We start from the raw sequence: 15,225 nt of genomic DNA, 5'->3' as shown, positions 1-15,225 counted from the left end.
CGCTAATGCTTGTTACTATGCAACAATTGACGGCAGTAATGGATAACTCCATAGCTAATATTTTATCCAAAATGCCAGCATTTCAGAGAAAGCGCGATTGCTCTGTTTTAAACACTGAAGAGCAGGAGGGCGCTGATGATAATTGTTCTGTCATACCCTCACACCAATCTGAATTGACCATGAGGGAGGTTTTGTCAGATGGGGAAATTTCAGATTCAGAAAAAATTTCTCAACAAGCTGAACCTGATGTTGTGACATTTAAATTTAAATTAGCACATCTCCGCGCACTGCTTAAAGAGGTGTTATCTACTCTGGATGATTGTGACAACTTGGTCATTCCAGAGAAATTATGTAAGATGGACAAGTTCCTAGAGGTTCCGGTGCACCCCGACGCTTTTCCTATACCCAAGCGGGTGGCGGACATAGTGAATAAGGAGTGGGAAAAGCCCGGCATACCCTTTGTTCCCCCCCCTATATTTAAGAAATTATTTCCTATGGTCGACCCCAGAAAGGACTTATGGCAGACAGTCCCTAAGGTCTAGGGGGCAGTTTCTACTCTAAACAAGCGCACTACTATTCCTATAGAGGACAATTGTGCTTTCAAAGATCCTATGGATAAAAAATTTGAAGGTTTGCTTAAAAAGATTTTTGTACAGCAAGGTTACCTCCTTCAACCTATTTCGTGCATTATTCCTGTCACTACAGCGGCGTGGTTCTGGTTCGAGGAACTGGAAAAGTCGCTCAGTAGGGAGACTCCGTATGAGGAAGTCATGGACAGAATTCACGCACTTAAATTAGCTAATTCCTTTATTTTAGACGCCGCTTTGCAGTTAGCGAGGTTAGCGGCGAAAAATTCAGGGTTTGCAATTGTGGCGCGCAGAGCGCTCTGGCTAAAGTCTTGGTCGGCGGATGTATCTTCCAAGACAATATTGCTTAATATCCCTTTCAAAGGTAAGACCCTTTTTGGGCCAGAATTGAAAGAGATTATTTCAGATATCACTGGGGGAAAGGGCCACGCCCTCCCACAAGATAGACCTTTCAAGGCTAAGAATAAGTCCAATTTTCGTTCCTTTCGCAATTTCAGGAACGGACCGGCTTCCAACTCTGCAGCCTCTAGACAAGAGGGTAACGTTTCCCAGATTAAACCAGCTTGGAAACCAATGCAAGGCTGGAACAAGGGTAAACAGGCCAAGAAGCCTGCTGCTGCTACCAAAACAGCATGAAGGGGTAGCCCCCGATCCGGGACCGGATCTAGTAGGGGGAAGACTCTCTCTCTTTGCTCAGGCTTGGGCAAGAGATGTTCAGGATCCCTGGGCACTAGAAATAGTCTCTCAGGGTTATCTTCTAGAATTCAAGGAACTACCCCCAAGGGGAAGGTTCCACATGTCTCACTTATCTTCAAACCAAATAAAGAGACAGGCATTCTTACATTGTGTAGAAGACCTGTTAAAGATGGGAGTGATACGCCCAGTTCCAACTGTGGAACAAGGTCAGGGGTTTTACTCAAATCTGTTTGTAGTTCCCAAAAAAGAGGGAACTTTCAGACCAATTCTGGATTTAAAAATTCTAAACAAATTTCTCAGAGTTCCATCGTTCAAAATGGAAACCATTCGAACAATTTTACCTACAATCCAGGAGGGTCAATTTATGACTACCGTGGATTTAAAGGATGCGTATCTACATATTCCTATCCACAAAGATCATCATCAGTTCCTAAGGTTCGCCTTTCTGGACAAACATTATCAGTTCGTGGCTCTCCCATTCGGGCTAGCCACTGCTCCAAGGATTTTCACAAAGGTGCTCGGGTCCCTTCTAGCGGTTCTAAGACCAAGGGGTATTGCAGTGGCACCTTACCTGGACGACATTCTAATCCAAGCGTCGTCTCTTTCCAAAGCAAAGGCTCATACAGACATTGTTCTAGCCTTTCTCAGATCTCACGGGTGGAAGGTGAACGTATAAAAGAGTTCCCTGTCTCCATCGACAAGAGTTCCCTTTTTGGGAACAATAATAGATTCTTTAGAAATTAAGATCTTCCTGACAGAAGTCAGAAAGTCAAAGCTTCTAAACGCTTGTCAAGTTCTTCACTCTATTCTGAAGCCTTCCATAGCTCAGTGCATGGAAGTAGTAGGGTTGATGGTTGCAGCAATGGACATAGTTCCTTTTGCTCGAATTCATCTAAGACCATTACAACTGTGCATGCTCAAGCAGTGGAATGGGGACTATACAGACTTGTCTCCAATGATTCAAGTAGACCAGATGACCAGAGACTCACTCCGTTGGTGGTTGACCCAGGATCACCTGTCTCAGGGAATGAGTTTCCGCAGACCAGAGTGGGTCATTGTCACGATCGACGCCAGTCTATTAGGCTGGGGCGCGGTCTGGGATTCCCTGAAAGCTCAGGGTCTATGGTCTCGGGAAGAGTCTCTTCTCCCGATAAACATCCTGGAACTGAGAGCGATATTCAATGCTCTTAGGGCTTGGCCTCAACTAGCGAAGGCCGGATTCATAAGATTCCAGTCAGACAACATGACGACTGTAGCTTACATCAACCATCAGGGGGGAACAAGGAGTTCCTTGGCGATGAGAGAGGTGTCCAAAATCATCAAATGGGCGGAGGATCACTCCTGCCACCTATCTGCAATCCACATCCCAGGAGTAGACAACTGGGAGGCGGATTATCTGAGTCGTCAGACTTTCCATCCGGGGGAGTGGGAACTCCACCCGGAGGTGTTTGCCCAGTTGACTCAATTATGGGGCACTCCAGACATGGATCTGATGGCGTCTCGTCAGAACTTCAAGGTTCCTTGCTACGGGTCCAGATCCAGGGATCCCAAGGCGGCTCTAGTGGATGCATTAGTGGCGCCTTGGTGGTTCAACCTAGCTTATGCGTTTCCACCGTTCCCTCTCCTTCCCAGGCTTGTAGCCAGGATCAAACAGGAGAAGGCCTCTGTGATTCTGATAGCTCCTGCGTGGCCGAGCAGGACTTGGTATGCAGACCTGGTGAATATGTCATCGGCTCCACCATGGAAGCTACCTTTGAGACAGGATCTTCTAGTACAAGGTCCATTCGAACATCCAAATCTAGTTTCTCTGCAGCTGACTGCTTGGAAATTGAACGTTTGATTTTATCCAAGCGTGGGTTTTCAGATTCAGTGATAGATACTCTTGTCCAAGCCAGAAAACCTGTGACTAGAAAGATTTACCATAAAATATGGAAAAGATATATCTGTTAGTGTGAATCCAAGGGATTCTCCTGGAGTAAGATTAAAATTCCTAGGATCCTCTCCTTTCTCCAAGAAGGTTTGGATAAGGGATTGTCAGCGAGTTCTCTAAAAGGACAGATTTCTGCTTTATCTGTCTTGTTACACAAACGACTGGCAGCTGTGCCAGATGTACAAGCTTTTGTACAGGCTTTGGTTAGAATCAAGCCTGTTTACAGACCCTTGACTCCTCCCTGGAGTCTGAATTTAGTTCTTTCAGTTCTTCAAGGGGTTCCGTTTGAACCCTTACATTCCATAGATATCAAGTTACTATCTTGGAAAGTTTTGTTTTTGGTTGCTATTTCTTCTGCTAGAAGAGTTTCTGAATTATCTGCTTTGCAGTGTGATCCACCCTATCTGGTGTTCCATTCAGATAAGGTTGTTTTGCGTACCAAGCCTGGTTTTCTTCCAAAAGTTGTTTCCAACAAGAACATTAACCAGGAAATAGTTGTTCCTTCTTTGTGTCCAAATCCAGTTTCAAAGAAGGAACGTTTGTTACACAATTTAGATGTAGTCCGTGCTTTAAAGTTCTATTTAGGAGCAACAAAGGATTTCAGACAAACTTCTTCTTTGTTTGTCGTTTATTCTGGTAAGAGGAGAGGACAAAAAGCTACTGCTACCTCTCTTTCTTTCTGGCTGAAAAGCATCATCCGATTGGCTTATGAGACTGCCGGACGGCAGCCTCCTGAACGAATCACAGCTCACTCTACTAGGGCTGTGGCTTCCACATGGGCCTTCAAGAACGAGGCTTCTGTTGATCAGATATGTAAGGCAGCGACTTGGTCTTCTCTGCACACTTTTGCCAAATTCTACAAATTTGATACTTATGCTTCTTCGGAGGCTATTTTTGGGAGAAAGGTTTTGCAAGCCGTGGTGCCTTCTGTTTAGGTAACCTGATTTGCTCCCTCCCTTCATCCGTGTCCTAAAGCTTTGGTATTGGTTCCCACAAGTTATGGATGACGCCGTGGACCGGACACACCAATGTTGGAGAAAACAGAATTTATGCTTACCTGATAAATTACTTTCTCCAACGGTGTGTCCGGTCCACGGCCCGCCCTGGTTTTTTAATCAGGTTTGAAAAATTTCTTTCTCTATACACTACAGTCACCACGGCACCCTATAGTTTCTCCTTTTTTTCTCCTAACCGTCGGTCGAATGACTGGGGGGGCGGAGCCTGGGAGGGGCTATATGGACAGCTTTTGCTGTGCTCTTTGCCATTTCCTGTTGGGGAAGAGAATATCCCACAAGTTATGGATGACGCCGTGGACCGGACACACCGTTGGAGAAAGTAATTTATCAGGTAAGCATAAATTCTGTTTTAAATCTAACGAAATAAAATAAATGTTATTAAATAAATTATTCCTATTTAAAGCTAAATACTTACCTGTAAAATAAACCCTAATATAGCTACAATATAAATAATAATTATATTGTAGCTATTTTAGGATTAATATTTATTTTACAGGCAACTTTGTATTTATTTTAACCAGGTACAATAGCTATTAAATAGTTAATAACTATTTAATAGCTACCTAGTTAAAATAATTACAAAATTACCAGTAAAATAAATCCTAAACTAAGTTACAATTAAACCTAACACTACACTATCAATAAATCAATTAAATAAACTACCTACAATTATCTACAATTAAATCAACTAAACTAAATTACAAAAACAAACAAACACTAAATTACAAAAAAAACAAAACACTAAATTACAAAAAATAAAAAAAGATTACAAGAATTTTAAACTAATTACACCTACTCTAAGCCCCCTAAAAAAATAACAAAGCCCCCCAAAATAAAAAAATGCCCTACCCTATTCTAAAATAAAAAGTTTACAGCTCTTTTACCTTACCAGCCCTTAAAAGGGCCTTTTGCGGGGCATGCCCCAAAGAAAACAGCTCTTTTGCCTGTAGAAAAACATACAATACCCCCCCAACATTACAACCCACCACCCACATACCCCTAATCTAACCCAAACCCCCCTTAAAAACCTAACACTAAGCCCCTAAAGATCTCCCTACCTTATCTTCACCACGCCGGGTATCACCGATCCATCCAGAAGAGGCTCCGAAGTCTTCATCCTATCCGGCAAGAAGAGGTCCAGAAGAGGCTCCGAAGTCTTCATCCTAACCGGCAAGAAGAGGAGATCCGGACCGGCAAACATCTTCATCCAAGCGGCATCTTCTATCTTCATCCATCCGATGAGGAGCGGCTCCATCTTCAAGACCTCCGGCGCGGAACATCCTCTTCTCCCGACGACTAGACGACGAATGAAGGTTCCTTTAAGGGACGTCATCCAAGATGGCGTCCCTCGAATTCCGATTGGCTGATAGGATTCTATCAGCCAATCGGAATTAAGGTAGGAAAAATCTGATTGGCTGATTGAATTAGCCAATCAGATTCAAGTTCAATCGGATTGGCTCATCCAATCAGCCAATCAGATTGAGCTCGCATTCTATTGGCTGTTCCGATCAGCCAATAGAATGCAAGCTCAATCTGATTGGCTGATCCAATCAGCCAATCAGATTGAACTTGAATCTGAATGGCTGATTCAATCAGCCAATCATATTTTTCCTACCTTAATTCCGATTGGCTGATAGAATCCTATCAGCCAATCGGAATTCGAGGGACACCATCTTGGATGACGTTCCTTAAAGGAATTTTCATTCGTCGTCTAGTCGTCGGGAGAAGAGGATGTTCCGCGCCGGAGGTCTTGAAGATGGAGCCGCTGCTCTTCGGATGGAGGAAAATAGAAGATGCCGCTTGGATGAAGATGTTTGCCGGTTTGGATGTCCTCTTCTTGCCGGATAGGATGAAGACTTCGGAGCCTCTTCTGGACCTCTTCTTGCCGGATAGGATGAAGACTTCGGAGCCTCTTCTGGACCTCTTCTTGCCGGATCGGTGATACCCAGCGTGGTGAAGATAAGGTAGGGAGATCTTCAGGGACTTAGTGTTAGGTTTTTTAAGGGGGGTTTGGGTTAGATTAGGGGTATGTGGGTGGTGGGTTGTAATGTTGGGGGGGTGTATTGTATGTTTTTTTACAGGCAAAAGAGCTGTTTTCTTTGGGGCATGCCCCGCAAAAGGCCCTTTTAAGGGCTGGTAAGGTAAAAGAGCTGTAAACCTTTTATTTTAGAATAGGGTAGGGCATTTTTTTATTTTGGGGGGCTTTGTTATTTTTTTAGGGGGCTTAGAGTAGGTGTAATTAGTTTAAAATTCTTGTAATCTTTATTTATTTTTTGTAATTTAGTGTTTTTTTTTTTTGTAATTTAGTTTAGTTGATTTAATTGTAGATAATTGTAGGTAGTTTATTTAATTAATTTATTGATAGTGTAGTGTTAGGTTTAATTGTAACTTAGGTTAGAATTTATTTTACTGGTAATTTTGTAATTATTTTAACTAGGTAGCTATTAAATAGTTATTAACTATTTAATAGCTATTGTACCTGGTTAAAATAAATACAAAGTTGCCTGTAAAATAAATATTAATCCTAAAATAGCTACAATGTAATTATTATTTATATTGTAGCTATATTAGGGTATATTTTACAGGTAAGTATTTAGCTTTAAATAGGAATACTTTATTTAATAAGAGTTAATTTGTTTCGTTAGATAAAAATTATATTTAACTTAGGGGGGGTGTTAGTGTTAGGGTTAGACTTAGCTTTAGGGGTTAATACATTTATTATAGTAGCGGTGAGGTCCGGTCGGCAGATTAGGGGTTAATACTTGAAGTTAGGTGTCAGCGATGTTAGGGAGGGCAGATTAGGGGTTAATACTATTTATTATAGGGTTTTTGAGGCGGGAGTGAGGCGGTTTAGGGGTTAATACATTTATCATAGTGGTGGCGAGGTCCGGTCGGCAGATTAGGGGTTAATAAGTGTAGGTAAGGTAGCGGCGGCGTTGGGGGGGGGGCAGATTAGTGGTTAATAAATATTATGTAGGTGTCGGCGATGTTAGGGGCAGCAGATTAGGGGTACATAGGGATAATGTAGGTTGCGGCGGTGTACGGTCGGCAGATTAGGGGTTAAAAAATATAATTACAGTGGCGGCGATGTGGGGGGACCTCGGTTTAGGGGTACATAGGTAGTTTATGGGTGTTAGCGTACTTTAGAGCACAGTAGTTAAGAGCTCTATGAACCGGCGTTAGCCCAAAAAGCCCTTAACTCCTGGCTTTTTTCTGCGGCTGGAGTCTTGTCGTTAGAGTTCTAACGCTCACTTCAGCCAAGACTCTAAATACCGGCGTTAGAAAGATCCCATTGAAAAGATAGGATACGCAATTGACGTAAGGGGATCTGCGGTATGGAAAAGTCGCGGCTAGAAAGTGAGCATTAGACCCTTTCCTGACTGACTCTAAATACCAGCGGGCGGCCAAAACCAGCGTTAGGACCCCCTAACGCTGGTTTGGACGGCTAACGCAGAACTCTAAATCTAGGCGTATATGTTTGGTTTATTATACCATTGGTTGACTCTAACTAACATCTCAGAAGAGATTAGTATAAGATCAGGTTGTAGACTATGGGCATTATGCAATGAAGAGTTTGGAATCCGTAATGTGCGTGAGATTGCGCTGTCCATATTTGGGCATTTACCAAAAAAGACAAGTTCCCCCAATTTTCATTGGTTACAATCTCCATGGCTCACCTGCTTTACTTGGCATTCTGATTTGGAAACTGAATTATATTATTGTTCTTTAGTAGTGTTTTTCTTCCCGTTTCCTTTTCATTGCATAATCAAAGCAGCTTATGGTGTTCATTGTCTATCATTTAATTAATGTAATCCTATATTATGTCCTGTCTGATAAATATAGTTCTCTGCATTGTAGACGTTTTTTCAATAAATTCTTAGTAAATATATTCTGTTAATTATATAGCACTTTTAAAACATATTGTGTTATTCACATTATTGCTACATTATTAACTGGCATACATTATTAGTTGTTTGTTGAACCACTTATTAATAAATTGTATTAACTGAATTTCTGTGTATGACCTCCCTTTTTATTATAAATTCCATGTAACCTGTGTGCCTCTTGCACAACAATAGTGTCTGAGCCAGTATCTTTGTGTACAGTGCAGCTTTCTCTTCTTTTATAAGCGGCCCAGCAATGAAACAGTTAATTAGAGCAATTAGCAAACACTAAACAATGCAGACTGCAAGGTGTGGTTCCCTTATTAACTGTTTCACTCCTGCGCTGCTCACAAAACTGGCCTTAGAGGAAACACTGGTGCAGTGTTATCACATAATGATGAGAGGCAACATGTGACAAGGTGCGGTACCAGTAAAACTTTACTAAATTAATTTTTTTGTAATTGCTGCTAATGAAATACTTATATGTTCTAAAAAATATTTGTATTGTGTGTGTAGATATTTGTATTTAAATGTTGTATGACAATTTCTCTGTGCTCTTGTACAGATACTGACATTATAGACTTGTTAATGGATATTTGAGTTAAAATGCATGTGTGTGTTTAGTTTTACTAGTGCATTATGGTTTCCATTTCAGAGGGTTCAGCGATGGGGCAGCCAAGAGAGCCCCCAGCTTGCGACTTGATACAACTTAAAGAGGAAGTTGAGCTAGTCTTGGCTTGTCATACCTGCTGCCAAAAGAAGTACCATATTACCTATACGTGGACACCTTCTACACACACGTGTGCTGCCAAGATATTTCTTGGTAGGCTTAAGAAAGACAGGACTGGTAAGGAATGGCATGAAGTAAGACAACGTCCAGTTTTCCCTGTTCCTGCTCGATATGAAGTGTGCTGGCATTATCAGCACCAAATGGGGTGCACAAAGCACCAGCAACATTGCACCTTTGCCTGGAGCCATGAGGAGAGAATAGTTTGGTCATTTGAGAAAAGACATAACCTGCAACAAAATAAGCTGATATCCCTTCTTTTTCCAAATCATTCCAAACCTATTGCTCCCCAATTACCTATCAGCTGGGAAAGTATCTTAGAAGAATTTGGAGGACAATTTCAAGAGGTATGTGAACAATGCTTTTATCTCAGCCCACCCAAGATCACAGGTGTTTGCCAATCTCATCCTAGGTTCATGCCCCTTCTTGTACACATTGTGATTAATGGTACCCAAAAGCAATGCAATGCTATCCGGCCACTATCTGGTACCCAAAACATCCTTCTCTGCAACCAACCTTCCCGTGGAATACTTTGCCGTGGAAGTGGTAGGCACTGTCCAAATGCACACAGTGAGGTTGAGCTTGCGGTGTGGAAGGCAGAGAAAGATTCTGTACTGAGCCGAGGAAACATTCCAGTGAATAGGAATCTAAACATGGGATTCTACTGTCGTCTTTGTCTGGTCACTGCCAGCTCTCAAGAGAGCTTTGAGGTGCACTGCTCATCACTGGAACACAGGCGCATGATGACAGATGACTCATTGACTGTATGGAATCACCGCGCACCTCAGCTAAATGTAAACTGCTTTTCTGTCTGTGAGAGGTAAGTGCTTACATAGTAACATAGTAGATGAGGTTGAAAAAAGACAGAAGTCCATCAAGTTCAACCTATACTTATCTTAATATACTTACAATAAAAGCTCCAGTTGATCTTAAATTAGTCCCATTAAAAAAAAGGTGAACCATTTAACACATGAAATCATATCCCTGAATTCTGTTTCTAACCAGAAATGTATCTAAACCATTTTCAAATGTATCTAATGTATTGACATTTACTACCTCCTTAGGTAATGAGTACCATAATTTGATTGCTCTTGCAGTGAAAAAATGTTTACGTTGCTGGAGATTAAATCTAATTTCCTCCATCCTTAAATTGTGACCTCTTGTCACAAACAATTTTCTTGAAATAAACAGAGCTTCTGCCATCTCTGTATATGGACCTTAAAGTGATTGTAAACTTTAACGAATTAAAGCCCAGTATCAAATAATACTATTAAAAACAGGGGCACTTTAATTCATTAAAGTTTACAAAGATGCTTATTTTTAAAAATACTTACCTTTGTTATGGTAAGCATAATGCCGATCCTACACCTGCATCTGCTGCTTTCATTAGCAAATTGATGATGAATCTGGCTTCCTCCAATCATGCATTGCCCCAAGAGCTAGATGCCAACGGGGGTGTTCTGTAATGTTTTCCGACCTCGTTACATTTTCCTACCTACAGCCACGCCTACAAAAAACTTGCAAAGACAGTTTGCGCTCACTGCCGCAGTCGGAAAATATTACAGAACACGCCTACAATAAACTTGCAAATTACACTAGAGAGCACACATGCGTTCACTGCCGCAGTCAGCAAATATTACAGAACCGGTACGTCCACAATTTTGGCACTAGCTGGGGACATCTAAATACCAGTGCCAAAAAAGGCTTAAAGGGACTGTCAACAGCAGAATCTTTGTTGTTTTAAAAGGTAGATAATCCCTTAATTACCCATTCCCCAGTTTTGTATAATCAACACAGTTATAATTATACACTTTTTGCCTCTGTGATTATCTTGTATCTAAGCCTCTGCAGACTGCCCCCTTATTTCAGTTCTTTTGACAGACTTGCATTTTAGCCAATCAGTGCTCACTCCTCTGTAAATTCACGTGCATGAGCTCAATGTTATCTATAGTAAAGACACAAACTATCGCCCTCTACTGGTGAAAAACTGTCAAAATGCATTTAGATTAGAGGCGGCCTTCAAGGTCTAAGAAATTAGTATATGAGCCTCCTAGGTTTACCTTTCAACTAAGAATTACCAAGAGGGCAAAGTAAAATTGGTGATAAAAGTAAATTGGAAAGTTGTTTAAAATTACATGCCCTATTTGAATCATGAAAGTTTTTTTTGGACTTGACTGTCCATTTAATAGTCAATATTATTGTACAGATTTGTTTGATTAAATAAGTGAACATTTTTCATTAAAACAGACAATAATATAAATAGTTACAAACATTCCATTTCATGATATGGAATGTTTGTAACAATTTATATTATGTCTGTTTTAATGCAAAACGTCCACTCATTTAATCATCAAACAAATCCGTACAATAATATTGAGTAGAATGAAGAGAGGGGGTACTCATAAATGAAAAGCCTAATCAAGGGGTTAGCCTTGGAAGCCGCTGCCCTGTATTGGTCGACCATCTTTAGCTTGTTATCTATTACTACTCCCATATACATTTCCTCCTCTGTTTTGCTAATTCTAGTCCAATTTTAATAATAGGTTGCCTGCTTATTTTTACTTCCAAAATAAAGAACCTTGCATTTTCCAGTATTAAATCTCATTTTCCATTTACCTGCCCAGTCTTCTAATTTTTATAGATCCCCTTGTAAAGCAATTTCATCCTGTACTGACCTAATGACCTTACACAACTTAATGTCATCTACAAAAATACAGATGTTGCTATTTAATCCACGTCATTAATAAAAATAGCACCAGAATTTCTTTTCTAAGATTCTGTTAAACCCAGAGATTGTTTTCAATACCACTCATTTCTAGCTGTGTTCTTTGTTTTAAAAAGTGACCCCCTACCTGTCAACATTTTTTGCATGGAGTGACAGTCTATCAGTCTCAGTGATACTCTTTCTTTCTATTATCCGTCTGTGCGTACACAGTGGAGATGCATCTGCCTGTTAGATCCATTTGCACACAATGATCATTAGCCATGTCTGGGTGGTCAACAAAAAATTAGATGCGTCTTCTATGTGAAAACCTCCCCCTATATTTTTCTTTAAAGCATAGTCAATAAATTGTAAAAAGATCACATGACATTCACTAAATACGCTTTTTGAAATAGAATTTGCACTGCAAACATCTCAGCATTCTTGAATGTAATCTATAGATTATGTACCTGTGTGTCAGTCCCTTGCAGTGTGTACATGGGACCGGTTGTCCAAAAGCTCACAGCCAGGAAGAACTGCAGGAATGGATCTTGAGAGCAAAGGTCAGCAAATGGAACAAGCAGGTGATGGAGGAGGAGGGTCTCCAGTCTTACCAAGAGCGTCTGGTACAGGAATTCCAGCTCTGCAGTGGTGATATTACTGTGGTGAGTACTAGTTTTTAGATTTACCATGCTCCACCTTGCCAGTAAATGCAATCTCCTTTCTAAGGCTAGATTTATAGTGGAGCGGTAGATTGTGCTCTTGCTCATGTGTTAACTCCGTTAGACTTACACTTTTTGTGCGCAGCGGGTAGCATGTGTATTACAAGTTAAAAGTAAAACGTTTTTGCTTGGGCGCTATCCCATCATGCGCAAAATGCTGAACTCCGAATATCACAACCGCATTAATGTATTACCCCATAGAAGTCAATGGACCACGAAAAATGGAAAAACCTAACACGCATTTTCTCAAGTGCGATTAGCCGAAATGAAATATTAATATTTCACATTCCAATGTTCTTTACGTAGCAGAATATGTTCTATTTATACATAAATACATATTTCTACATATATCTGATGGTATTTTGGTAAAATTTATATCTATACCTATAAATATCTTTATAGCTGATTATATATAGGTATAGATAGATACAGATATATATATAGGAATATATATATTTGTAAATACTAAGAACACATTCCCCTATGTGAAGAACATTGGAATGTGAAATATTTACTTCTGGGGGAGGAAGCCAGATTTGTCATTGCTGACGTAAGTACAGAGGATCTGCGGACAGGGGATCGCTGGTCCGGCTTGGAAGAAGAAAAAGGTAACTATTTTAACAAAACCGCTGCAATGTAAACTTTCATGAATGAAAGTGCCCCTGTTTTTAATAATATTTTTAAAAACCGGGCACTCATTCATGAAAATTTACATTCACTTTAAACACTTTATTAAATATGAATATTGCATAAATATTATTTTTTATGTTTTCAGCTACTTGACGGCAAAGGGCTCCAATGCATTTAATTTATGTCTATATATGTGTAAATGTATATTTATGTGTTTCTAAGTGTATATATGTCTGTAAGTACATATATACACATATAAATGCATATGTACACACATGTATATGTATGTAACACCTGAGACCTCATATCTTTGAGCCCTTAAAACTTTCGATTGCAATTTTTTCAAAATCATTTTTATTATATAGTGTTATTATGAGTGTAACCGTACTTTTAAATGTATTTTTATGTGTTTTGTGCAACCTTTTTTTCTCGCGTATCAGTTAACCAGAGATCTGAGGTCATGGTAATCATTCTAGCGTAAATCGTGATTGCCCTCATGCGTTTGCATTTACTTTCAACTTGTAAAAAGAGCACTCCTTCCGACAAGTGCAAACAACCACGATAAACCCCTTTTCGCTCGTTCCCAAACAGTTAGTGTGCCACTCGTAATCTAGCCCTAAGTTTGAATAATTTTCTCTTTGCTTTATCAGATTCATACAATTTTACTCTCCGTATAAATATATTAACCTGCTACGGATGGTTAAAAACTCACTACCTGTGCCCTTTCTTCAGTAAGATGTGGCCTCATATGCACACAGCATCTTGCTTTGGATAGAAACCTGTGTTCCCCCCTGTGAAGCACTAGATTACTAGATGAACAGTATTTATCGCTCTTCCTCGTGCGTTAACTCTGCTGGAAGTAAGCTTTTTGCACTCCTCGGGTAGAGCTTGTATTACAAGTTAAAAGTAAAAAGTTTTTGCTTGCAAACCCAACGCGCACAAAAAAACAAAGTTAGAATATTGCAACCACGTTAACGTATTCCCCATAGACTTCAATGGAGCACAAAAAGTGGGAAAAACACGCTATTCACTCACAAACCCGATCACATTTTCGCTACTTGCGCTAACCTGAGAAATATCTATTTAAAATATATATAACTGATGTGTGGGATTTGAAACATTTACATTAAATACATAGTTAAACACTTTATTAAATATGAATATTGCATAAATATTTTACATGTCTTCATCTACTTGACTGCAAAGGGCTCCAATCCACTTAATGCACTTATATATATGTCTATATGTGTATACCTATGTATTAATGTGTTTTCACATGTATATATGTCTGTAAATACATAAATACACATATGAATACATATGTACACACATATAAACATATATCTATATATATATATATACTGTATATATATATATATATATATATATATATATATATATATATATATATAAATCTATACATACGTATACCTATTTAGAAATGTGTTTGTATGTGTTTGTATCTCTACGTTAAAGCTCTTTGCATGCATTTTATTAATTTCTAACACGAGACCTCATATCTTTGAGCTATTATAACTTTTTGTGCAATATTTGTTTAAATATTTAATATTAGATAGTGTTATTATGAGTGTAACTGTACATTTAAATGCATTTTTTTTATGTGTTTTGTGACACTTTTTTGTTTTGCGTAACAGTTAACCAGAGCTCTGAGGTCATGGTAATCATTCTAGAGGAAATCGCAATTGCGCTCACACGCACACATTTACTTTCAACTAGTAATGCAAGAGCTCCTTCCGATGTGCGCAAACAGCCGTGATAAACCAAATGTCACTTGTGTGAAAGTTAGTAAGTTAGTACGCCACTCGTAATTTGGCCCTAAATACTTCCTTCTCCTCGGGAAATAAAATAAAGTCCATTTCTAAACATGAACCCCAAAATAATCTTATGAGTAGCACTATTTTAAGGTATTCTTTTTGTTATATGTTTTCTTTCTGATATGTGTCATTTACAGTTTTCAGATGCACTTGAAGGAGTAGAAGTTGAATGTGACTATCCATTGAGAGTTCACTCCAAAGAGAAAAATGTGAAGAAAACCTGGAATTTTACAGTTAAAACAAAGGTATGTAAGACGTAGAGACAGAAAAACACGTGAAGTAATAAAGTAGAGAAATAAATTACTTTGAATGGGTTTTATCAGGTTTCTGAATCAGAGGTCATCTGAAAATCCAGTTTTTTACAATTGTTTTCCTTAAAGGGACCCTAAACCAGGGGCAGAACTACTGTTGCACTGTTGGTGCAGCAAGTGCAGTTG

At 39.4% G+C, this 15,225-nt stretch overlaps 1 protein-coding gene across 1 annotated transcript in view; it reads left to right on the top strand.

Annotated features, from left to right (window-relative positions):
• HELZ2 (helicase with zinc finger 2) overlaps nt 1-15,225 on the top strand; it is a 463,733-nt gene that overhangs the window by 32,445 nt on the left and 416,063 nt on the right. The window contains exons 2-4 of the mRNA XM_053715946.1: nt 8,769-9,720; nt 12,083-12,266; nt 14,926-15,033. Of these exons, the coding sequence (XP_053571921.1) occupies nt 8,780-9,720; nt 12,083-12,266; nt 14,926-15,033 (1,233 nt within the window). The 5' untranslated portion in view covers nt 8,769-8,779. The remainder of the gene's footprint in view (nt 1-8,768; nt 9,721-12,082; nt 12,267-14,925; nt 15,034-15,225) is intronic.

The sequence above is a fragment of the Bombina bombina genome, chromosome 1, assembly GCF_027579735.1.
Source record: "Bombina bombina isolate aBomBom1 chromosome 1, aBomBom1.pri, whole genome shotgun sequence".
Classification (NCBI taxonomy): domain Eukaryota; kingdom Metazoa; phylum Chordata; class Amphibia; order Anura; family Bombinatoridae; genus Bombina; species Bombina bombina.
Note: the sequence above shows the minus strand (reverse complement) of the source record. Positions and strands in the feature narration are given on the sequence as shown.